This window comes from Schistocerca americana, chromosome 9 (assembly GCF_021461395.2).
Source record: "Schistocerca americana isolate TAMUIC-IGC-003095 chromosome 9, iqSchAmer2.1, whole genome shotgun sequence".
NCBI classification, from domain to species: Eukaryota; Metazoa; Arthropoda; class Insecta; order Orthoptera; family Acrididae; genus Schistocerca; species Schistocerca americana.
In genome coordinates, this window is record NC_060127.1 from 149,257,766 (window position 1) to 149,282,754 (window position 24,989).

A 24,989-nucleotide genomic window follows, 5' to 3' on the forward strand; every position below is an offset into this window, starting at 1 on the left:
AGTTTGCTGTGCAGTTTGTTAGTTTTTTTGGTTGAATGTTTGTCTTTTCGTTCGCTTTGGAGTTGTGTTGAATATTTTGTTGTTTGCAGTACGGAATGTGTGTGTGTGTGTGTGTGTGTGTGTGTGTGTGTGTGTGTGTGTGCAGCCTTGATTAACTTGGAGTTGTCTGTGGTTAGTAAGTTTGATTTCATGAGCTTTATCATTTATCGTGAGATTGTAGTTAGCTTGTGGAAGCGAAATTGTTTGAAAGGAAGGTTCTCGAATTTGTGTTAGGTCAAGCAAATATTCGATTCCAGTAGTGTGTTTTATTGATTTTTTGTTCCATTTAACTTGGAGGAAGCTGTGGGTGGTATTTTTCGATTATGTGATTGTTTTATGTGTAGGGGGTGGGGGGGCACTCTGGTGTTGCTGTCATTGTTTCAGCTACACAGGTCAAGTGATATATTCGATTCCACTCTTGTGTTTTTGTATTTTTTTCCTTCGGTTTAATCGGGAGTAATTCGTGACCGTAATTTTTCGGACTTTTGGTTGGAATCTTAGATTTATTGTCGATTCCTTAGTTTCTCTCCGCCCAAAACCCCCTAATTTCCGCAGCTGTTGCGTTATTTTCATTTCATTAGCTGCTCGAAATATTCCACGTGTTCTTTTATGTTTGTTTTCGACAGTTGTGACCTATCTTGTACTCGCCATCTTGAAGGATGTAATCGGTCTGTTACTACATGTTATCTCTGGTTGTCTTAGTATCTTGTATAAGAGAGTATAAACATCTCCGGAGTGAGCAGATTTGTGTTCTGCGCATGTAGTCAACACTAAATCGGAATTGTCGCGAGGTCTCGGGACGATGCTATATATTTAACCGTCACGTCACGTCAAAACATTCGGCAGTGCATTTCACACGATGGCATTCACAAAGGTCGTCATCGGAGCGTCGTGTCACGTAACTGCCCGACACGTCAAAGCTTCTTGGTATCGTCGTATGCTAACATCGTAAGTTAACCTGTTTTCGCCGCGCTCACTCGTATTTTTGTAGTGGATTTTGTGCTTTTCAGTTTTTGTGATCCTTATTTTATTATTATGCTTTGTTTTCGCGTCTAATTGCAAATGTTCCATGACGACTTGGATTTTTTTCCATTCATTATTCTTAAAAATGCGGCTTCCGATATCTGAAGCCAAAAATTATTTAGGTTCTAGAGTAATAGAACAGAGCTGACGCCCACATTACATTCAAATAAGAACATAAGTTGACGAAGCAGTTTCTATTGCATAATATTTTTAGTGATGAGATCAGCTTTAAAGAAAGAGCAAAATGTAGTTTTTTACAGCGCTATTAGCTATTAGTTGCATAAGAAAAAAAAACATAATGGAGTAGGCTCACAGGATTCAATTAATCGTATTTCTTTATAGCTGTTGTTTATAACAAGTAAATATTCGTGTTTTAAAATGCTATTGTCAGCACTTTACCAAACAAAACTGATCAAGAATAAACGTTACGAAGTTTGCTTTGGCCTTTAATATACATTCGTCATCAATTCTGATACTATACATGGTCTTTATGTATCACAGATAGCGACTCATATCCTCACTTTCGCCGTTCGGTACTGGGCTAAGGGAACTGACTTGATGAGACGTGATGGACAGTGTGAACAAACAATAACGTGACGGTGCAGTGACGTGATGCCCGTTCATTATGTTCTTCAAAGGTAAGAGTCCAGTTTATTGCAGGATGTTGTTGTGGTCTTCAGTCCAGAGACTGGTTTGATGCAGCTCTGCATGCTACTCTATCCTGTGCAAGCCTCTTCATCTCCGAATAACTACTGCAACCTACATTCTTCTGATCTGCTTAGTGTATTCATCTCTTGGTCTCCCTGTACGCTTCCTTCCAATACTAAATTGGTGGTGCCTCAAAACGTGTCCTACCAACCGATCCCTTCTTCTAGTCAAGCTGTGCCACAAATTCCTCTTCTCCCCAATTCTATTCAGCACCTCCTCATTAGTTACGTGATCTACCCATCTAATCCTTTGCATTCTTCTCTAGCACCACATTACGAAAGCTGTTCTCTTCTTGTATACACTTTTTCTCGTCCATGTTTCGCTTCCATACATGGCTACATTCCGTACAAATACTTTCAGAAAAGACGTCATGACACTTAAACCTACACTACTGGCCATTAAAATGGCTACATCACGAAGATGACGTGCAACAGACGCGAAATTTAACCAACAGGAAGAAGACGCAGTGATATGCGAATAATTAGCTTTTCAGAGCATTCACACAAGGTTGGTGCCGGTGGCGACACCTACCACGTGCTGACATGAGGAAAGTTTCCAACCGATTTCTCATACACAAACAGCAGTTGACAGGCGTTGCCTGGTGAAAAGTTTTTGTGGTGCCTCGTGTAAGGAGGAGAAACGTGTACCATCACGTTTCCGACTTTGATAAAGGTCGGATTGTAGCCTATCGCGACTGCGGTTTATCGTATCGCGACACTGCTGCTAGCGTTGGTCAAGATCCAATGATTGTTAGCAGAATATGGAATCGGTGGTGGTGGTGGTGGTTGTTGGGATGTTTAAGGGGGACTAAACAGCTAAGATCATCAGTCCCCCATTCCAAAAACAAGCGAGACAAAGTCGCAGAGCAGATAAAACCCCAAGGGGAAGGAGACTGCCCCCCCCCCCCCTCCAGGTGCTAAAGAACACAAATTAGGCAACGAACACTACAGAAAAGAAGAGTACAGACGAACACCAGACAGAAAGAAATAGAAGAAAAGAAGATGGCCGGAGACTGGTTGACTGACCACGACAACAAAAAAGGGAGTTCATGAGGGTAATACGGAACGCTGTGCTGTATCCCAACTGCCTCGCATCACCAGCAATCGAGATGACAGGCATCTTATCCGCATGGCTGTAACGGATCGTGCAGCCATGTCTCGATCCCTGAGTCAACAGATGGGGACGTTTGCAAGACAACAACCATCTGCACGAACAGTTCGACGACGTTTGCAGCAGCATGGACTATCAGCTCGGAGACCATGGCTGCGGTTACCCTTGACGCTGCATCACAGACAGGAGCGCCTCCGATGGTGTACTCGATGACGAACCTGGGTGCACGAATGGCAAAACGTCATTTTTTCGGATGAATCCAGGCTCTGTTTACAGCATCATGATGGTCGCATCCGTGTTTGGTGACATCGCTGTGAATGCACATTGGAAGCGTGTATTCGCCACCGCCATACTGGCGTATCACCCGGCGTGATGGTGTGGGGTGCCATTGGTAGCACGTCTCGGTCACCTCTTGTTCGCATTGACGGCACTTTGAACAGTAGACGTTACATTTCAGATGTGTTACGACCCGTTGCTCTACCCTTCTTTCGATCCCTGTGAAACCCTACATTTCAGCAGGATAATGCTCGACCGCATGTTGCAGGTCCTGTACGTGCCTTTCTGGATACAGAAAATGTTCGACTGCTGCCCTGGCCAGCACTGTCTCCAGATCTCTCACCAATTGAAAACGTTTGGTCAATGGTGGCCGAGCAACTGGCTCGTCACAAAACGCCAGTCACTACTCTTGATGAACAGTGTGGTATCGTGTTGAAGCTGCATGGGCAGCTGTACCTGTACACGCCATCCACGCTCTGTTTGACTCAATGCCCAGGCGTATCAGGACCATTATTACGGCCAGAAGTGCTTGTTCTGGATACTGATTTCTCAGGATCTATACACCCAAATTACGTGAAAATGTAATCACATGTCAGTTCTATTATAATATATTTGTCCAATAAATACCCGTTTATCATCTGGATTTCTTCTTGGTGTAGCAATTTTAATGGACAGTAGTGTATACTCGATGTTAACAAATTTCTCTTCTTCAGAAACGCCACAGTCAGTCTACATTTTATATCCTGTCTGACCATCAGTTATTTTGCTCCCCAAATAGCAAAATTCATTTACTACTTTAAGTGTCTATTTCCTAATCTAATTCCCTCAGCGTCACCTGATTTAATTTGACTACATTCCATTATCCACATTTTGCTTTTGTTGATGTTCGTCTTATACCCTACATTCCATTATCCTTGTTTTACTTTTGTTGATGTTCGTCTTATATCCTCCTGTCAAGACACTGTCCAGGTATCAAATAAAAATTCTTACAGTGTCTACAAAACTTTAATATCAAATCATAGCACCTACGAAGCGAATCTGTCTGTACTAGCCACCTACTGACAATCAAAATTCATAGAACGCGTTACGGACAAAACCTACATCATCCCGAGATCACGTTATCACGGTGCAATGTATGTTGATGATACAAAATCAATTCTGCGCATATGAATGCTCACTCCAGAGATACTTCTACTATGTGAACCGAGACGTGCCGCATTTCTCAACAATACAGCGGCAAGAGCCCCAACAACGCTCCATAGCGTTGCCTAGCAACAGTTCGAGACGAGACGATTGGTGCGCAACAAGAATTTATTGGGATCCAGTCAGTATGTGGTGGAGTAAGAGCACGGAGCAGCGATAGAGGTCTGAAGGTAAGACACCAACAAACATTTGAGTTCTGCCAATTCGTGGCGTCCTAAACACAGATCCAGCAAGCGAGGAGACGCAGTGTTTAGCACACTGGTCATGCATTCGGGAGGACGACGGTTCAAACCCGCGTCAGGCCATCCTGATTTAGGTTTTCTGTGATTTCCCTAAATCGCTTCTGGAAAATGTCGGGATGGTTCCTTTGAAAGGGCACGGCCAACGTCCTTCCTCACTCTTCCCTAATCCGATGGAACCGATGACCTCGCTGTTTGGTCTCCTCCCCCCCAACCAACCAAGCTAAACACTGATCCATTGTGCCTTTCAGCGGACGAATAATATAAGTTCTTAGAAGCACATATGTGTAATGAATATGGAGATATTCGACACGGCAGTTACACGCACAGTAATTTGATTCTGCAGACCACTTGCCCGAACTGTATATCGTCCTTGTGTAAAGTAATTTGTGTTGGAGATGCCTGAACATTTATTGATCTTGTAATTGCAAGAAAATCGAAATTTAGACACTCTTCTACGAATTTTCCATGCCACCCGCGCTTCTGCATTCATTAATATTGCTAAAGTACAGTAGGGAAAATCGACCTTGTCAGTATGGTATTTTTAAACACACGTTTTTCTGAAATATGCCACAACAACCCACGAGTCAAGGAGACCAACCGATTCCACACGCCTGCTTTGGCCCCACGTCACGTGACGACATGAGTTTACGATGGGAAAGATGTAAACGGAGTTTTATTAAATGTCTTAGTAATTGTCTTAGTAATTAATGTAAACTATGATGTTTACTCCAAGTATGTCGTGGCTTACGAGCGTGTGGTTAGGGTAGAAACTGAGAGCACAGCTTAAACTGTTGCTAGCGAAATTATTAGCCATTATAGTTATATTCTTGTTTCTGAAAAATATTTGCCTGGTTCTTTCCCTATTTTGCAAGATTTCATAGGGTAATGTTAGGCTGGAAACAAAAGTACAACATAATTAAAATGTAGTTTCGTGTCATTCGACTCTTTCCGTATTGTGACACGTTTGTTGAGGGTGAAGCTACACAGGAACCCAAGTGCATACCTCAAATACACTCCTGGAAATTGAAATAAGAACACCGTGAATTCATTGTCCCAGGAAGGGGAAACTTTATTGACACATTCCTGGGGTCAGATACATCACATGATCACACTGACAGAACCACAGGCACATAGACACAGGCAACAGAGCATGCACAATGTCGGCACTAGTACAGTGTATATCCACCTTTCGCAGCAATGCAGGCTGCTATTCTCCCATGGAGACGATCGTAGAGATGCTGGATGTAGTCCTGTGGAACGGCTTGCCATGCCATTTCCACCTGGCGCCTCAGTTGGACCAGCGTTCGTGCTGGACGTGCAGACCGCGTGAGACGACGCTTCATCCAGTCCCAAACATGCTCAATGGGGGACAGATCCGGAGATCTTGCTGGCCAGGGTAGTTGACTTACACCTTCTAGAGCACGTTGGGTGGCACGGGATACATGCGGACGTGCATTGTCCTGTTGGAACAGCAAGTTCCCTTGCCGGTCTAGGAATGGTAGAACGATGGGTTCGATGACGGTTTGGATGTACCGTGCGCTATTCAGTGTCCCCTCGACGATCACCAGTGGTGTACGGCCAGTGTAGGAGATCGCTCCCCACACCATGATGCCGGGTGTTGGCCCTGTGTGCCTCGGTCGTATGCAGTCCTGATTGTGGCTCTCTCCTGCACGGCGCCAAACACGCATACGACCGTCATTGGCACCAAGGCAGAAGCGACTCTCATCGCTGAAGACGACACGTCTCCATTCGTCCCTCCATTCACGCCTGTCGCGACACCACTGGAGGCGGGCTGCACGATGTTGGGGCGTGAGCGGAAGACGGCCTAACGGTGTGCGGGACCGTAGCCCAGCTTCATGGAGACGGTTGCGAATGGTCCTCGCCGATACCCCAGGAGCAACAGTGTCCCTAATTTGCTGGGAAGTGGCGGTGCGGTCCCCTACGGCACTGCGTAGGATCCTACGGTCTTGGCGTGCATCCGTGCGTCGCTGCGGTCCGGTCCCAGGTCGACGGGCACGTGCACCTTCCACCAGTACATCGATGTACTGTGGAGACCTCACGCCCCACGTGTTGAGCAATTCGGCGGTACGTCCACCCGGCCTCCCGCATGCCCACTATACGCCCTTGCTCAAAGTCCGTCAACTGCACATACGGTTCACGTCCACGCTGTCGCGGCATGCTACCAGTGTTAAAGACTGCGATGGAGCTCCGTATGCCACGGCAAACTGGCTGACACTGACGGCGGCGGTGCACAAATGCTGCGCAGCTAGCGCCATTCGACGGCCAACACCGCGGTTCCTGGTGTGTCCGCTGTGCCGTGCGTGTGATCATTACTTGTACAGCCCTCTCGCAGTGTCCGGGGCAAGTATGGTGGGTCTGACACACCGGTGTCGATGTGTTCTTTTTTCCATTTCCAGGAGTGTATTTGCGAGTGAAACGAGGGAAATTTCCAAAAACACATTTCGAATGTGACGTCGAGGAGGCGCGGTGTATTGAAATTGAGTGAGGCGCCGAGAACCATATTGGCCTAAAGCACACTGTCGTCTAACCGATATGGAAGTGAATATCGGATAATTGATGAGACAGATTTTCTTGAATGTTCATATACACAACGTAGGCCGACAGCACAGATAAGCATAATGCACAATAATATCAACAAATGTCAGGAGCGTGAATACATGGTACATCTACATCTACTTGATTACTCTGCAATTCACATTTAAGTGCTTGGCAGAGGGTTCATCGAACCACAATCATACTATCTCTCTACCATTCCGCTCCCGAGCAGCGCGCGGGAAAAACGAACACCTAAACCTTTCTGTTCGAACTCTGATTTCTCTTATTTCATTTTGATGATCATTCCTACCTATGTAGGTTGGGCTCAACAAAATATTTTCGCATTCGGAAGAGAAAGTTGGTGACTGAAATTTCGTAAATAGATCTCGCCGCGACGAAAAACGTCTTTGCTTTAATGACTTCCATCCCAACTCGCATATCATATCTGCCACACTCTCTCCCCTATTACGTGATAATACAAAACGACCTGCCCATTTTTGCACCCTTTCGATGTCCTCCGTCAATCCCACCTGGTAAGGACCCCACACCGCGCAGCAATATTCTAACAGAGGACGAACGAGTGTAGTGTAAGGTGTCTCTTTAGTGGACTTGTTGCATCTTCTAAGTGTCCTGCCAATGAAACGCAACCTTTGGCTCGCCTTCCCCACAATGTTATCTATGTGGTCTTTCCAACTGAAGTTGATCGTAATTTTAACACCCAGGTACTTAGTTGAATTGACAGCCTTGAGAATTGTACTATTTATCGAGTAATCGAATTCCAACGGATTTCTTTTGGAACTCATGTGGATCACCTCACACTTTTCGTTATTTAGCGTCAACTGCCACCTGCCACACCATACAGCAATCTTTTCTAAATCGCTTTGCAACTGATACTGGTCTTACTATACGGTAAATTACAGCATCATCTGCGAACAACCTAAGAGAACTGCTCAGATTGTCACCCAGGTCATTTATATAGATCAGGAACAGCAGAGGTCCCAGGACGCTTCCCTGGGGAACGCCTGATATCACTTCAGTTTTACTCGATGATTTGCCGTCTATTACTACGAACTGCGACCTTCCTGACAGGAAATCACGAATCCAGTCGCACAACTGAGACAATACCCCACAGGCCCGCAGCTTGATTAGAAGTCGCTTGTGAGGAACGGTGTCAAAAGCTTTCCGGAAACCTAGAAATACGGAATCAATTTGAGATCCCCTGTCGATAGCGGCCATCACATCGTGCGTTGCACAAGAACGATGTTTTCTGAAACCATGCTGATTACGTATCAATAGATCGTTCCCTTCGAGGTGATTCATAATGTTTGAATACAGTACATGCTCCAAAACCCTACTGCAAATCGACGTCAATGATATAGGTCTGTAGTTCGATGGATTACTCCTACTACCCTTCTTAAACACTGGTGCGACCTGCGCAATTTTCCAATCTGTAGGTACAGATCTATCGGTGAGCGAGCGGTTGTATATGATTGCTAAGTAGGGAGCTATTGTATCAGCGTAATCTGAAAGGAACCTAATCGGTATACAATCTGGACCTGAAGACTTGCCCGTATCAAGCGACTTGAGTTGCTTCGCAACCCTTAAGGTATCTACTTCTAAGAAACTCATGCTAGCAGTTGTTCGTGTTTCAAATTCTGGAATATTCCATTCGTCTTCCCTGGTGAAGGTATTTCGGAAAACTGCGTTCAATAACTCCGCTTTAGCGACACAGTCGTCGGTAACAGCACCATCGGCACTGCGCAGCGAAGGTATTGACTGCGTCTTGCCGCTTGTGTACTTTACATACGACCGGATTTCCTACCAAATTTCGAGACAATGTTTCATTGTGGAACCTATTAAAGGCATCTCGCATTGAAGTTCGTGCCAAATTTCGCGCGTCTGTAAATTTTAGCCAATCTTTGGGATTTCGCGTTCTTCTGAACTTCGCATGCTTTTTCCGTTGCCTCTGCAACAGCGTTCGGACCTGTTTTGTGTACCATGGGGGATCAGTTGCATCTCTTACCAATTTGTGAGGTATGAATCTCTCAATTGCTGTTGCTACTATATCTTTGAATTTGAGCCACATCTCGTCTATATTTGCATAGTCAGTTCGGAAGAAATGGAGATTATCTCTTAGGAAGGCTTCTAGTGACACTTTATCCGCTTTTTTAAATAAAATTATTTTGCGTTTGTTTCTGGTGGATTTGGAAGAAACGGTATTGAGCCAGCTACAACGACCATGTGATCACTAATCCCTGTATCAGTCATGATGCTCTCTATTACCTCTGGATTGTTTGTGGCTAAGAGGTCAAGTGTGTTTTCGCAACCATTTACAATTCGCGTGGGTTCGTGGACTAACTGCTCGAAATAATTTTCGGAGAAAGCGTTTAGGACAATCTCGGAAGATGTTTTCTGCCTACCACCGGTTTTGAACAAGTATTTTTGCCAACATATCGAGGGAAGGTTGAAGTCCCCACCAACTATAACCGTATGAGTGGGGTATTTATTTGTTACGAGACTCAAATTTTCTCTGAACTGTTCAGCAACTATATCATCGGAGTCTGTGGGTCGGTAGAAGGAGCCAATTATTAACTTAGTTCGGCTGTTAATTATAACCTCCACCCATACCAATTCGCACGGAGTATCTACTTCGACTTCACTACAAGATAAACCACTACTGACAGACACAAACACTCCACCACCAATTCTGCCGAATCTATCTTTCCTGAACACCGTCTGAGACTGCGTAAATATTTCTGCAGAACTTATTTCAGGCTTTAGCCATCTTTCTGTACCTATAACGATTTCAGCTTCTGTGCTTTCTATTAGCGCTTGAAGCTCAGGGACTTTCCCAGTACAACTACAACAATTAACAACTACAATTCCGATTGTTCCTTGATCCAAGCACGTCCTGTATTTACCATGCACCCTTTGAGATTGCAGCCCACCCCGTACTTTCCCGAGGCCTTCTAACCTAAAAAACCGCCCAGTCCACGCCACACAGCCTCCGCTACGCGTGTAGCGGCCAGCTGAGTGTAGTGAACTCTTGACCTATTCAGCGGAACCCGAAACCCCACCACCCTATGGCGCAAGTCAAGGAATCTGCAGCCAACACGGTCGCAAAACCGTCTGAGCCTCTGATTCAGACCCTCCACCCAGCTCTGCACCAAAGGTCCGCAGTCGGTTCAGTCAACGATGCTGTAGATGGTGAGCTCTGCCTTCATCTCGTAAGCAAGATCGACAGCCTTCACCAAATCAGATAACCGCTGGAATACAGAGAGAATTTCCTCAGATCCAAAGCGACACACGTCATTAGTGCCGACATGTGCCACCACCTGCAGCTGGCTGCACCCTGTGCTCTTCATGGTATCCGGAAGGACCCTTTCCACATCAGGAATGACTCCACCCGAAATGCACACGGAGTGCACACTGGATTTCTTCCCCTCCTTAGCCGCCATATCCCTAAGGGGCCCAATTACGCGCCTAACATTGGAGCTCCCAACTACCAATAAGCCCACCCTCTGCGATTGCCTGGACCTTGAAGCCTGAGAATCATCCTCTGAAACAGGGCAGGCAGCTGCATCTGGCTCAGCCAGAGACAGTACCTGACACCTGTTTGTCAGACGCACCGGGGAGGCTTTCTGATCAGCCTCTGGGGACATTCTCAACATTAGCAATGGCGTGCTTTACGCTCTTGTGGTTCAAATTGGTTCAAATGGCTCTGAGCACTATGGAACTCAACTTCTGAGGTCATTAGTCCCCTAGAACTTAGAACTAGTTAAACCTAAGGACATCACAAACATCCATGCCCGAGGCAGGATTTGAACCTGCGACCGTAGCGGTCCTGCGGTTCCAGACTGCAGCGCCTTTAACCGCACGGCCACTTCGGCCGGCTTAGGCTCTTGTGGTTTCCAGTGGCTCGATTATTTTTATGGGGGCCATGTTGTTTAGCGGTGGCTCACTAATCGTGACGGATGTTTGTGTCTGTAATACGGTTTGTTGTAATGGTTCAGTTGAATGGGTCGAATCTTTGGTAGTTATTGGTTATTTATTTGTTTTTTGCTTTTTGAGCTGTTATTTTTCTTTGCAGTTTGTTACATTTTAGGCTGAATGTATGTCGTTTTCTTTGTGTTGTGTTTCATTATTTTGTTGTCTGCAGTACGATTGATTTCTGAACGTGTTTGTGTGTGTGAGTGTGTGTGTGTGTGTGTGTTTAGTATTTTTGCACCCGCCCTTCTTAACTTGGAGTTGTCTGTGGTTTGTATGTATGGTTTTAAGAGCTTATTCATTTATTGTGGCGTTGCAATTTGTTTGTGGAACGGAAATCTTTTTAAAATAAGCATTTTAAAATTTTTTCAGGTCAAGCGAAATATTCGATTCCAGTTGCTTACTTTTATGATTTTGTTGTTCCTATTATCCCAGAGGAAGCTGTGGTGTCACCGCCAGACACCACACTTGCTAGGTGGTAGCCTTTAAATCGGCCGCGGTCCGTTAGTATACGTCGGACCCGCTTGTCGCCACTATCAGTGATTGCAGACCGAGCGCCGCCACACGGCAGGTCTAGTCTAGGGAGACTCCCTGGCACTCGCCCCCGTTGTACAGCCGACTTTGCTATCGATGGTTCACTGTCTACATACGCTCTCATTTGCCGAGACTACAGTTTAGCATAGCCTTCAGCTACGTCATTTGCTACGACCTAGCAAAGCGCCATATTCAGTAATTAGAATGAATTCTGAACAGATAATATTGTGAATCATGTACTGTCAAGAGCGACGTTCATCATTAATGGATTAAAGTTAAGTATCAAAACAATTATGTCCTCTTTCTGAATTCTCATTCCTTGTCATGTTCCAGACCTCACGTCAGTGTAGTTCTTCCCTCTTCACGCCAGCCTGCGTGAGCTAAAACGCGTGCATTTTGGCCTCCAATCGTAACATGGTGTTGGCTCTTCTGCCAACACCACAGAAGCCCTTTGTTGTTTTACGATTACGAGTTTCTTTTGTACGTGTGTGTACGTGGGGGAGGGGGAGGGGGCAGCTGGTGTGAATACATGGTACAACCTCCACATTGGCAATAGCATGGTTTGCCCCCAGGGGCTCGGCATTCAGGCGCCAGGTACGGGCTTGGCGACCCTGGGGTTCCTGATCTGGGGACTGGTAAGCGCCGCCAGTCCCCTGTCACCGTAACCTCTGGGCATACTTCAGCGACCACCGTGCGGCGCGGCAGTGGAACGTTGTGTGTCTCAGGGAATGGGGATCTTGGCTTGACCGCCCGGATCGCAAGGATGGAATAAACCTCTATAAACAACCCCTCAATCTCAAGGTGCGCTGCGCGCTGATGAGATGGATGGCTGTTGAGGTGGAACAGTCGTTAGCGGGCAACCTCTGGGGTACCTGCCGCACCTCAGTTGTATAAGGCTTACCAAGGCATGCGGGGCTCTGTCTAGGTGGACTTCTAGTTCTCTAGCAGTTCGTGGGACCGAGATGGATCCTTCGAAATTCTCTTTTTCTCCTCCCAGCGGAAAGGGTGGGCCGCTGGAAGGTTCTAACACCCAGTCTCTGAAGAGGGCTCATGCAGTCAGTCCCACTGACTCTGTTCACAAGTAAACTCTTTGGTAACAGAATGCATTCTGGCAATCAGAACGTGTTTCTCATTGTGAAACGGAAGGAGGGTAGTTTCGAGAAGGTTTCGCCCTTCTATATACAAAAGGGTTTGGAGGGAATCTGTGGCTCCTTAAAATCAGTGAAGCACTTGCGTAATGCGATCTTGCTAGTGGAAACTTCTACTTCCCAGCAAGCAACTAACCTCCAGTCTGCAAAATGCCTTGGGGAGTATGCCATAGACACTGAGCTGCACAGCACTTTGAATTATAGCAAAGGTGTTGTGACATGCTGGGATCTAGTCGACATTCCCAGAGAAGAACTGCGACGTGAGTGGGCTCTGGAAGGTATCATTGATGTACAACAAATCATGAAGAGGGTTGACGGCAATCTTGTCAAATCCGACTCCTTTATCCTGACCTTCAGTAGCACGAAACATCCTGAACATGTTAAAGCTGGCTTCCTTCACTTTAGTGTGAGGCCTTATTTCCCGACCCCAATGCGCTTTTTAAGTGCCAGCGTTTTGGGCATACCACCTTAGGATGTAAAGGCGAAGCGACTTGTGGCAACTGCGGTAAGGCTGCTCATGAAGGAGTTGGTTGCTCGTCTCCAGCCAAATGTATCAATTGCTCTGGGAACCCCTCTGTATGGAGTAGGGATTGCCGAATATTTTTGTAGGAACGCAAAGTCCAGGAAATAACCAAGCCTATCCCCTATGGTGAGGCCAAAAAGATCTACAAGTCGATGCACCCTCCCACATTTGCTGTGTCTTTTGCATCCATGGTTCAGAAGCCTACTCCAAAAGCCGATGCCTCTACGCAGACAGAGGTGGTGAGTGTTGGCACTAACACCTGCAGATGTCAGTGCACTTGCAACGCAGCCGGTTTTTCAGAGCCTGTAGCCCCTACTCGAACGGCAGACAAAGCTACAGTGGCGAACTTGGGCCAGCCGCTGGCGCCTCCAACGGCTGAGGCTGTTCCGAAGCCCAGTATGGCCATTACCCATCCCACGTCGGCTCGCCCAACGCCCGCCAAACCGCAGAAAGCTTCTATACTGCAGCAACAGCAGATCAAATCACGTGGTAAACCGTCTGACCATGCAGATGTCGTTCTATGTGAGGCTTCATCTGACTCTTCCCCAGAGCTGATGGAGTACAATGTATGTGTGGGGCAATCATCTCGCCCCACGCCTGCCCCTCCACCTGTTGCGGTCTCCCCACCCAGTCGGAGAGACAGGATGAAGGTGCTACCCCCAACATAGATGGCTCCCGTACTTCAGTGGAACTTGCAGGGATTCAGGATGCATGTGGAGGAACTTCGTCTACTCTCTCAGGGTAGGCCATTGTGTCTGTGTCTCCAGGAGACTTATTTCCATCCATCATACTCCCCTGACTTACGAGGCTATACACTCCACAAAAAGGACGACCTGTGTGGAGAGAGAGCTAGAGGAGGCGTAGGAATTTTCGTCAGGATGGACTACCATTCCTCGCCTCTCTTGCTTATGATGACTCTACAGGCCGTTGCTGCGTCTGTGCACATGCGTCATCCACTGACTGTGTGTTCACTTTACTTACCCCTGCATAATGCACTTGATGAAGCGACCCTCACCAACCTTCTTACACAGCGCCCTCAGCCATTCATTATTCGCAGTGATTTTAATGCCCACAATGTGCTTTGGGGCTCTGCAATTACCTGTCCCAGGGGTAGAGCAATTGAGAGGCTTCTCCTGTCATCCTGTGCATACTTGCTCAATGGAGGACAGAGCACTCACTTCTGCACAGCGACTGGGTCATTCTCTGCCATTGATCTCTCGCTTTGCTCCCCAGCCCTTGCTGCCAGTGCTCAATGGGAAGTGGTCGCTGACTTGCATGGCAGTGATCACTTCCCAATCTGGATTCACCTGCCAGATGGCGTGGGCCCCGAAAGGAGACCACCAAGATGGGTGCTCAGTGGGGCCGACTGGACACTTTATAGCTAGTTGGCCCAGTTTGAACACTGTGTGAATGTTGAGGGGTGGATCATATTACTAAAACGGTCCACCTCGCCGCTGAAGCATCCATTCCACAGTCCACAGGCCACTGGAAGAGGCAACCTGTCCCTTAGTGGAGTGTCGAATACCGCTCTGCAATCAGGACCAGGCGTGCGGCTCTGTGTCGGTTCCGGTGTCGGCCGACTGCTGAGAATCTAGCAGCCTTTAGGCTGGCGAGGGCGAAATGTCGCCGCATTATTCGAGAGAGCAAGAAGAGGTTGTGGCAACAGTTCCTGAACACCATTAATCGTTCCACCAAAAGTTCCATTGTGTGGGAGACCATCAGGAGAATTCCTGAGAGAGGAGGGAGGTGCCCCATGGCTTCTGTAATGGCTAACGGCACTCTGCACATGGATCCGTGAGACATTGCCCAGACTATGGCAGCGTATTTTGCCATGGTTACTGCAACAACCAGTCAGGATCCGGGTTTCCAGCGCCATAGAGCGGTTGTTGAGAGGTGTATTCTGGACTTCCAGTCCACCTCTCATGAAGTTTACAACTGTCCATTTTCTGTGTGGGAGCTGGATTCTGTAATGTCTGCAGCTCGTGACACATCCCCTGGTCACGACAGGATCCATTACAATATGCTATGGCACCTCACAGGGCCCAACAAAGAAATCCTCCTCGCACTTTTTAATGCCATTCGGGCGTCAGGTCACTTTCCTGACTCGTGACATGAGGCAATTTTAATTCCTTTTTTAAAACCTGGGAAAGACCGCACGAGCCCGAGTAGCTACCGTAGTGTTGCCCTCACTAGTTGCATCGGAAATACCTTGGAGCGGATAGTCAACCGTTGACTTGTCTGGATGTTAGAATAGCGGCAACTCCTTAGTCGCTTTCAGTGTGGGTTCAGGAGGTTTCGCTCCACCTTTGATAACCTTGCCCTCCTGGAGGCGGCTATACACCTTCTAGGTGTATTTTTTGACATCGAGAAGGCCTTCGATACCACTTGGAGGCGTCTCGTCCTGGAGCAGCTTCACGAATGGGGTTTTCGTGGTTGTCTTCCTGTTTTTATTCAGTCTCTCCTCTCGCCACGATATTTTAGATACCAAATTGGTGACGTCCTGTCTGATCACTTTGAGCAGGAGAACGGTGTCCCTCAGGGTAGCGTTTTAAGTACGACTGTCTCTGCCATCGCTATTAATAGCATTACCTCCATAGTGAAAAGTCCTGTCCAGTGTTCCTTGTTTGTTGATGATTTCTCTTTGTTTTGCTCTTCGTCAAGCCTTGCAACGACAACGCGTCAGTTGCAACTTACTCTTAGACGTTTGGATGACTGGACGCAGAAGAGTGGTTTTAAGTTTTCCGCCGAGAAGTCCGTATGTGTTCTTTTTCACCGTTCTCGTTCGATTGTAACCTTTCCTGAGTTGAGAATGAGGGACAGTGTCCTTGCTTTTAAAGACACGGTGAGATTTCTGGGGCTCATTTTACGTAGTTACCTCATCTTAAAGACCTGAAACTACGGTCACTTAAGGCTTTAAGTATTTTAAAGTGTCTTAGCCACAGTACATGGGGAGCCGACAGGACTTGTCTGCTCCAGTTTTATGGGGCGTTTGTGCGATCTCGGCTCGATTATGGGTGTATGGTGTATGGGTCTGCGAGGCCTTCTTACTTAAAGATGTTGGACGTGGTGCACCATGAAGGGCTTCGGTTGGCCACTGGGGCATTAAGAACTAGCCCCATACCAAGCCTCTGTGCAGAGGCTGGTGAACCGCCACTTCAAATGCGGCGGCGGCTACTTACGGTGCGCCAGGCATATAAAACTTTGTCCACACCATACACGCCTGCATACCATACCGTTGCTCAGCTTCCTCTGGCACGGCTATTTCATAACCGGCAACGAGCGATGCGGCCCTATGGGATTCGCGCACAGGATTGCCTCTCTGCGATGGATATGGCTGGTTTTCATGTTTTCCGTCGCGTTTGGAACAGATTTCCACCTTGGCTCCTCCGGAGACCCAGACTTATTTTAGATGTCTAATTTTAAGAAAGATAGTACACCAGATTTTACATTCCAATCTCAGTTTTTTAACATTTTAGATGCGCATCACGGTTTTACCGTCTTTTACACTGATGGCTCCAAACAGGAAAATTTCATTGGCTGTTCTGTAGTGTTCCCTGATAATGTTACCCGGATTCGCCTTCCTGATGAATATACCGTTTTCTCAGCGGAGCTCCACGCGATCCTGAAGGCACTGGAGCAGATGAATCGTGTTTGGGGCAATCGATTTCTCCTCTGCTCCGATCCTCTTGGTGCCTTACAATAATTGCAGAATCTGTACCCAACGGAGGAGATGGTCCAGCTGATATATGAGCAACTGTACTTGCTCCAACGGTTGGGTAAGGAGGAGTCCTTCTGCTGGGTGCCTGGTCATGTAGGAATATGGGGCAATGAACAGGCCGATCGGGCTGCCAAGGAGGCCTGCAGAGAGCAGGATGTGGTCCAGTGTCCTATTCCCTTGCAGTCGGTCATCTCTGCACTCCACAAGAAGTGCACGGAGTTGTGGGAGGAAGAATGGGTGGCGGTGATGGCCAATAAACTGCGGTTGGTGAAGTCAACAACTCGGTCATGGCGTACCTCCTGCCGGGTGCTCAGGTGGGAAGAAGTGACCCCCACGCGTCTTCGGATTGGGCACTGTCCTCTCACACGTAGTTTTCTATTACGGCGGGAGAATCCCTGATTTGTGATGCTTGTGGTGTGCACATCTCTGTCCGGCACATTTTAACAGACTGCATTTTATACTGTGATGCAAGGGCAGAAGCACAAGTTGATGGAGATCTGCCCTGTGTTTTAGCTAATGATGAGACGTGTGTGACTAGGGTTTTAAAGTTTTGTGATCTGTCTGGACTCTGGCCTAAACTTTTAGGCTGGAGGTTTTAGTGTATTGCAAAGTGACTGGCTCCTCCCTTTTTCCTTGCGGTCAGCCAGCCACTACCATCTGCTATATTGTTTTAGCTCCCTCTACCACTTTCTTCCTGGGTTGTCCATGGTTTACTGCTGGCGGCATGCTTCGTCCCACGTTTCGGTGGGGGTAGGCACATATTTTTCCAAGCTAGTTTCCTGTGTCTTACATTCTGTTTTATCTTATTGTTCTGAGTCTTTTCTTCCCACCCATCTCAATCTGTTACTGAGCGGGCGCTAAAGACATTGCCGTCGTGCGCCCTTAAAACCCTCTCCATCCATCCAATAGCATGATTTCACGTGATTTCGTTAGTTGCTTGAAATATTTCGCATGTTTTTTTATGTTTGTTTTCGACCGTAATAGTCTGTCTTGCGCTCGTCATCTTGAAGGGTGTAATCGGTCACTTGTTAAATGTCTGTCTGTCTTCGTATTTCTTGTAAACTGTGCTATCTACTCGAAAAATGCCGTCATAGGTGAAAGTGGAATCGGAGAGTGCTCTATTCTCCAAATCATACCTTTTATAAGAATTTTTGACGCATAACAGATGGATTTCATACTTTAAGCTCGTTTCTACTAATTTTCGAATTCAATGAGTCCTAAAAACTGTAGCTATTAACGGTATGAAATGTAATTTTATATTGTTGCGATTTGAAGCTATTGTTTCCACTAACGTATAATTAAAGAAGGGGGATCAGCTTCATCTTCCTTGCGCCTCGGCATCTCTTATTCTCAAACCTAGTACAGCTCTCTCGTGTAGGCCTGTGCTTGATTCCTCGTCTCCCTGATACTGAATCGGTAAAGGTCGTTGATAAACCGATCTGCTAATATTTCGATTCCTCTCGCTGCCAGTTTTGATTATCACACGGTCTGTTCGCAATACGCCGGACAGTACATTTTGGTGATAAATTATTTACAGCTGTAAGTATCACTTGCCAGGGTGACGCAGAATGACGGGAATGTTTGAAATGAGTAATGGCAGCCATAGGCAGTTGGCAGCACTGCGGGTTCGTGACAGCGAGCAAACAGTTCGCAATTTCAGTAATCGTGGATCAGTGGGACGGACAACAGCGTGCGTTAGCATAGAGTAAATTTCTCTGGAGTGAGCATTCACATGCGCAGAACAGATTTTGTGTTGTCATCATACATTGCCGGCCTGGTCACGTGTTCTCGGGACGTCGTGTGTTTGTCCGTATATTTAGAATGTCACTACATCCCTAGTACAGACTGGTTCTTTTCGTACGTGTCGTGGATTATTTATATATGTTGCGCAGACATTTTAACAGTATCCATTTGATACCGGGAATAAACCAGCTACGTAACTTTTAAGGGCAAGTGATATTGCATTTTGCTTCTTTGCGATAGGTGTCACAGTTCAGATGGACTCGATTTTTGGTACCGTAGTTTTCGGTATGATACGGCACTTTATAGTATTACAGAGCCTGACGTACATTTTTGCTGTGATAGTCTTGCAAAATGACTTGACAGTACGCTAGTACTTTTGCAAGTGTCCGAAAAACACCGAATTTGCCACACATTAATGGTTATATCCCTGCTAATTCGTCCTTTTTTCTGTTATTTCCGGTTATTTATTTTCTCGTTTTTGCGACCTAAAGCACAATTTTTCTTACTTGTGAAACTTTGAAGTATTTAGTTAACGCATTGAACGTAATGGCTCCCACTTTATTAAATAAATAGTAGACTGAGTAATCTATATATATAATCGACAAGTGACTGATAAAAGCATGGAGGATAGTATTTGCTGAAACAACTAACCATTCCCTTTCCTGTTCCACTAGCAAATTTACGAGAGGAAGCGATTGTTTGTAAACTTTTGTACGAGCTTTAACATCTATTATATAGTCATAAAATCGTTGAAAAACAGGTCTACAGAATCAAGCCTTAATTATAATGCGTCTCGAAATTTTTAACGTATACAGTGTCTCTTACTAATATGAGAACTATAATTAGAGCTACATGGTATGTACCCATGAAAAGTTACTATCCCTCTTTCCATATATTTTTCTTTGCATCCGTAGCAACAACAGTAATTCACCATCGCTATTACACTATCAACAAACGGTGAAATACAACGAAAACTCTTGATATTATAAACTTCAAATGCTGCGGAAAGCACACACGCACGGCGAAGTCCCGAAAACACGTGTCAATCCTGTTTTACAATGTTGACAGCATGCGCAGAACGCAATGCTCACTCCAGAGATATTTACTCTATGTGCGTTAGCCATGAAAATGTTTTGTAAAAACAATGATAGTTTGGTAGCGGCGCAGAGGAAGTTTCTACGGTTCTTTAATACAGGACATCATGATGCCGTTCCGTCGAAAGACGGGACAAAATGTTCGGTTAATAACTTTGAAGAGACCTGATCTGCCTTCAAGAAGAAAGCAACAGGGCGTCCAATAAACTGGCGTTCTCCAGCGATCATTGATGTTGCATGCGAGTGTGGCTTACGGAACACACGGCGTTGGATTCGTAAGCAAGCAGCAATGGTTCGAATGTCCCGGAAGAGTGTTAGCACAATTCTTCACCTTGATTTAAAATTTCATCCCTACAAACTACAGATGGTGCAACAATTGAAGGACAACGATTACCGGTTACGAATAGATTTCTACCAACAAAAAATGGTTCAAATGGCTCTGAGCACTATCAGACTTAATTTCAGAGGTCATCAGTCCCCTAGAACTTAGAACTACTTAAACCTAACTAACCTAAGTACATCACACACATCCATGCCCGCAGGCAGGATTCGAACCTGCGACAGTAGCGGTCGCGCGGTTCTAGACGGTTCTAGACTGTAACGCCTAGAACCACTCGACCAACCCGGCCGGCTTCTGTCAACAAATGATAAAAAAAATAAACTATGACGGATGAATTTCTAAACAAACTGTGGATGTCAGATGAGGCACATTTTCATCTCACAGGTTCTGTGAATAGGCAGAACTACAATTACTGGGCAAACACAAATCCTAATCACATTCATGAGTGTCCTTTACACGCTAGTAAAGTGACAGTATGGTGTGGTGTTTCATTACATGGGATTATCACACCGTATTTTACGCATATGAACAGGGAGACACAATAACTGTCAGTACCGATCGTTACGTGGAGGTGTTACGAACTTTCGTTACGCATGCATTGAACAACCTTTCCAAATGTTCAAGAGGCCTGGTTTCAACAGGACGGTGCGACATCACACACTGCGCGGCAATCAGTGCCATATGTGAGAGAATTGTTTGGCAACTTTGTGATCTCACGATTCGGTAACATTCCCTGGCCCCCAGAGAGCCAGATTTATCTGTTTGTGATTTTTTCAAAAAATGGTTCAAATGGCTCTAAGCACTATGGGACTTTAACATCTGAGGTCATCAGTCCCGTAGACTTAGAACTACGTAAACCTAACTAACCTAAGGACATCACACATCCATACCGGAGGCAACCTTGTGCTGTAAAAACTAATGGTATCCACTTTGGTGTTTCAGAGGGGTACAAAACCGACTACCAGACAGTGTGTAAAAGTCGAAAGACACCAAGTGTGTGACTGTATCGGACATCACAGCACATTGTGAGGCTGCTTTAAACAGTGAAAATTCAATGGAGTCATAGGTACATCTCGCTATGTGAAGAATAGGTCTCAAATAAAACAACGTGATGGTCCCAGTACTGTCCAAACTAATGTTAAACACTTGTATGTTTCAGATGCGAACCAAAGGACTCCCAAATAATGGGGGAAAAGACAGAGATATAAAATTGTCTGGATTTTGGTTGGAGAGGCAGCGAAGATTTTAATAACAGCCACTATCACAATACACGATCAATTAAACTCTGTCTGATGCTGCTGGAAACAGTGAAAATTTATTGGACTCATAGGTATGTCCCGCTATGTGAAGAATAGCTCTCAAATAGAACCACATGATGGTCCCAATGCTGTACAAACTAATGTTAACAAATTGTATGTTTCAGATGGGAACGAAACGACTCTCAAATAATGTGAGAAAGGACAGCGAATTGAAATCGTCTGGATTTGAGTCGGAAAGGCAGCGAAATTTTAATAACAGCCCCTACCACAATGCATGATCAACTAAACTCTGTCGATATATCGGACAATAAGGTTAATCCTGCTTTGTAACACAAAGTGAAAACCGTGTGATATTGCCCATGCACTTGACACTAATTTATTTGTTTTATTTGTTTTTGTTTGTTTCAGGTGATTAAGAAATTACTGTAGCACATACAGAACCGGTAAAATGATGTAATTTTGAAGATTACTGATTTAAAAAAATTCTTTCAGCTATTTACATACTCCTCAGCACTATCTGAGAACGAAGAAAGAGGAAGAATGAGTTATTCCAGAAGGGAGTACACCTTTATTTCATACAGCTGCCATGTAAAATGGCTTGTAGTTGATTATGCTCTTGATACTAATTAAACCATGTTTCACTTTCCAGATTGGTACAAACTTGACTGCAGAAGTTGGTAAAATGTCGAAGAGATCACTTTAACTCGTAGATTGAAATGAAGGCAGCACAATTTTGAAGCTTTTCTACCACACTGCAAGACTAATTAAAAAGTGGAATCCAACCGCAATCAAAGGTAAGCCATATAGTGTCTCAAACTACTGAAGACTCAAATCACTCTATATATCTCATCGTCCAGAAACCGATCTTATTAATTTTTTTGTATTTCAGATGTTCACAAAATTGATTTGAGGTAGACTCTGGATAGCAAAGGACGGCATTCGTACTGTTTTTCTGATTGAAAACATCTAAAATACTACTCCACACAATGTGAGTGTTCTTACAGTGAGAATGAATTGGACACGGAGGTAAGTATTCTTTTCTGAACAATAGTTGTCAACCAGATACACATTTACATCCTTGTGCTGTAAAAACTAATGGTATCCACTTTGATGTTTCAGATGGGTACAAAACCGACTAACAGACAGTGTGCAAAAGTCGAAAGAAACCAAGTGCGTGACTGTATCGGACATCACAGCACATTGTGATGCTGCTTTAAACAGTGAAAATTCATTGGACTCATAGGTATGTCCCTCTATGTGAAGAATAGCTATAAAATAGAACCACATGATGGTCCCAATGCTGTCCAAACTAATGTTAACCACTTGTATGTTTCAGATGCGTACCAACGGACTCCCACATAATGTGGGAAAAGACAGAGGAGTAATTTCGGCTGGATTTTAGTCTTTTGCAAGTGATTAAAGGTCTTTAAATAGATAGTCAGGCAGCAGTTAGAGTGGGCGGTAATTTGAGCTCTTGGTTTATCGTAGTTTCAGGGGTAAGACAAGGCTGCAACCAGTCTCCACTGTTGTTCATCTTATTTATGGATCATATGTTGAAAACAATAGACTGGCTGGGTGAGATTAAGACATGTGAACACAAAATTAGCAGTCTCGCATATGCGGATGACTTAGTTGTGATGGCAGATTCGATTGAAAGTTTGCAAAGTAATATTTCAGTGCTAGATCAGAAATGTATGGACTATGGTATGAAGATTAGCACCTCCAAAACGATAGTAATGTCTGTGGGAAAGAGATATAAACGGATTGAGTGCCAAATAGGAGGAACAAAGTTAGAACAAGTGGACGGTTTCAAGTACTTAGGATGCATATTCTCACAGGGATGGCAACATAGTGAAAGAACTGGAAGCGAGGTGTAGCAAAGCTAATGCAGTGAGCGCTCAGTTACGATCTACTCTCTTCTGCAAGAAGGAAGTCAGTACCAAGACTAAGTTATCTGTGCACCGTTCAATCTTTCGACCAACTTCGTTGTATGGGAGCGAAAGCTGGGTGGATTCAGGTTACCTTATCAGTAAGGTTGAAGTTACGGATATGAAAGTAGCTAGGATGATTGCAGGTACTAGTAGATGGGAACAATGGCAGGAGGGTGTCCACAATGAGGAAATCAAAGAAAAACTGGGAATGAACTCTATAGATGTAGCAGTCAGGGCGAACAGGCTTAGATGGTGGGGTCATGTTACACGCATGGGAGAAGCAAGGGTACCCAAGAGACTCATGGGTTCAGCAGTAGAGGGTAGGAGGAGTCGGGGTAGACCAAGTAGAAGGTACCTGGATTCAGTTAAGAATGATTCTGAAGTAATAGGCTTAACATCAGAAGTGTAACTGATAGTGTCCTGTTAACCTGCAGGGTGGAAAATTTGTTTTCCCTGGACGCTGTCTTTAGGCAGGCTAGCTATGTAGCAAAAATCTGGATCTGCGTCTCTGTGAGCTCTGTGTGCAAGTTCTTTCAACACATTATAGTTTCCAACACGTGATCACAGTGCGATGATTGTAAACAGTAATCAGTATGAGTGGGCGTCCCATAAACAGAATTCCCCTAGAGCCATCACACTCCTGTCTAATTAAAAGATTCAAGAATAGCAGACAACCATCTTTTTCTGTTTCCAAAGTGAACCAGATGTTTTTGTGAATTCTGTTTAGGTATAGGCAACACTATGAAAGTTTCCTCCACATACCTCCAAAATCCAGATGATTTATTAGCTATTGATTCAGGCACACTCTTCTCAAAGTCCTCCTAAAAAAAAGTTGACTATCAGGGGATACTGAAGGCTACCCATGGCCATACCATTAGTATGACAAAACTATTATTGGTTGAACATGAAATAGGTGGAGGAAGAGCATGCTGAAACAAAACAGTGATGTCCATCTGAAACTTATTACCAGTTAGTGCCAAAGAATTCTCGAGAAGGACCTTCATAAAACGTTGTACCACTTCAAAGCCAACTAACCAGTGAATTGCTAAGATGGAGAGTCTCCAGTCTGTTGATAAAATTGGTGGGGTTATATATGTAATGTGAGCATTTGCCACCAATGGCCCTAGCAAGGAAACTAGACGTTTGGCTAAATCATACGTGAGAACACCAATGTTGTTTACTATTGGCCATAAAGGTAGACCATCCATATGAATTTTAAAAGGCCATACTACCTTGGTGGTTTGCAACCATGTGGCCTTAACAGTTTGATGGTGTCTTGATGATATAAGGAAAAGACCAGATTGTTACTCATCATAAAGATGAGATGTTGAGTTGCAGACAGGTCAGAACGAAAAGACTGTTACACACTTAGCTTTTGGCTAAAGACATGTTCAGGAAAGTAAACAAACACACATTCATTCACACAAGCAAGCGTGCCTCAGGTACACATGACTTCTATCTCTGGCAGCTCAGACAGTTCTGAGATGGCAGTCATGTGAGCGTGAGGTGTGCTTGCTTGTCTAAATGAATATGTGCATGCGTTTCCTTTCCTGAA

At 45.2% G+C, this 24,989-nt stretch overlaps 1 protein-coding gene and 1 long non-coding RNA gene across 2 annotated transcripts in view; both read left to right on the forward strand.

The window, feature by feature from the left end:
* The window catches only part of LOC124551173 (speckle-type POZ protein-like), a 111,339-nt gene extending 89,793 nt beyond the window's left edge, over positions 1-21,546 (forward strand). The window contains exons 5-6 of the mRNA XM_047126163.1: positions 21,187-21,310; positions 21,404-21,546. Coding sequence (XP_046982119.1) covers positions 21,187-21,273 — 87 coding nt within the window. The 3' untranslated portion in view covers positions 21,274-21,310; positions 21,404-21,546. The remainder of the gene's footprint in view (positions 1-21,186; positions 21,311-21,403) is intronic.
* A 124-nt stretch (positions 21,547-21,670) lies between these two features.
* On the forward strand, positions 21,671-22,993 carry LOC124551174. The gene is made up of 4 exons (XR_006967790.1): positions 21,671-22,297; positions 22,393-22,529; positions 22,623-22,746; positions 22,840-22,993. It is a non-coding gene; the product is annotated as an uncharacterized LOC124551174 (long non-coding RNA).
* The last annotated feature ends 1,996 nt before the right edge of the window (positions 22,994-24,989 follow it).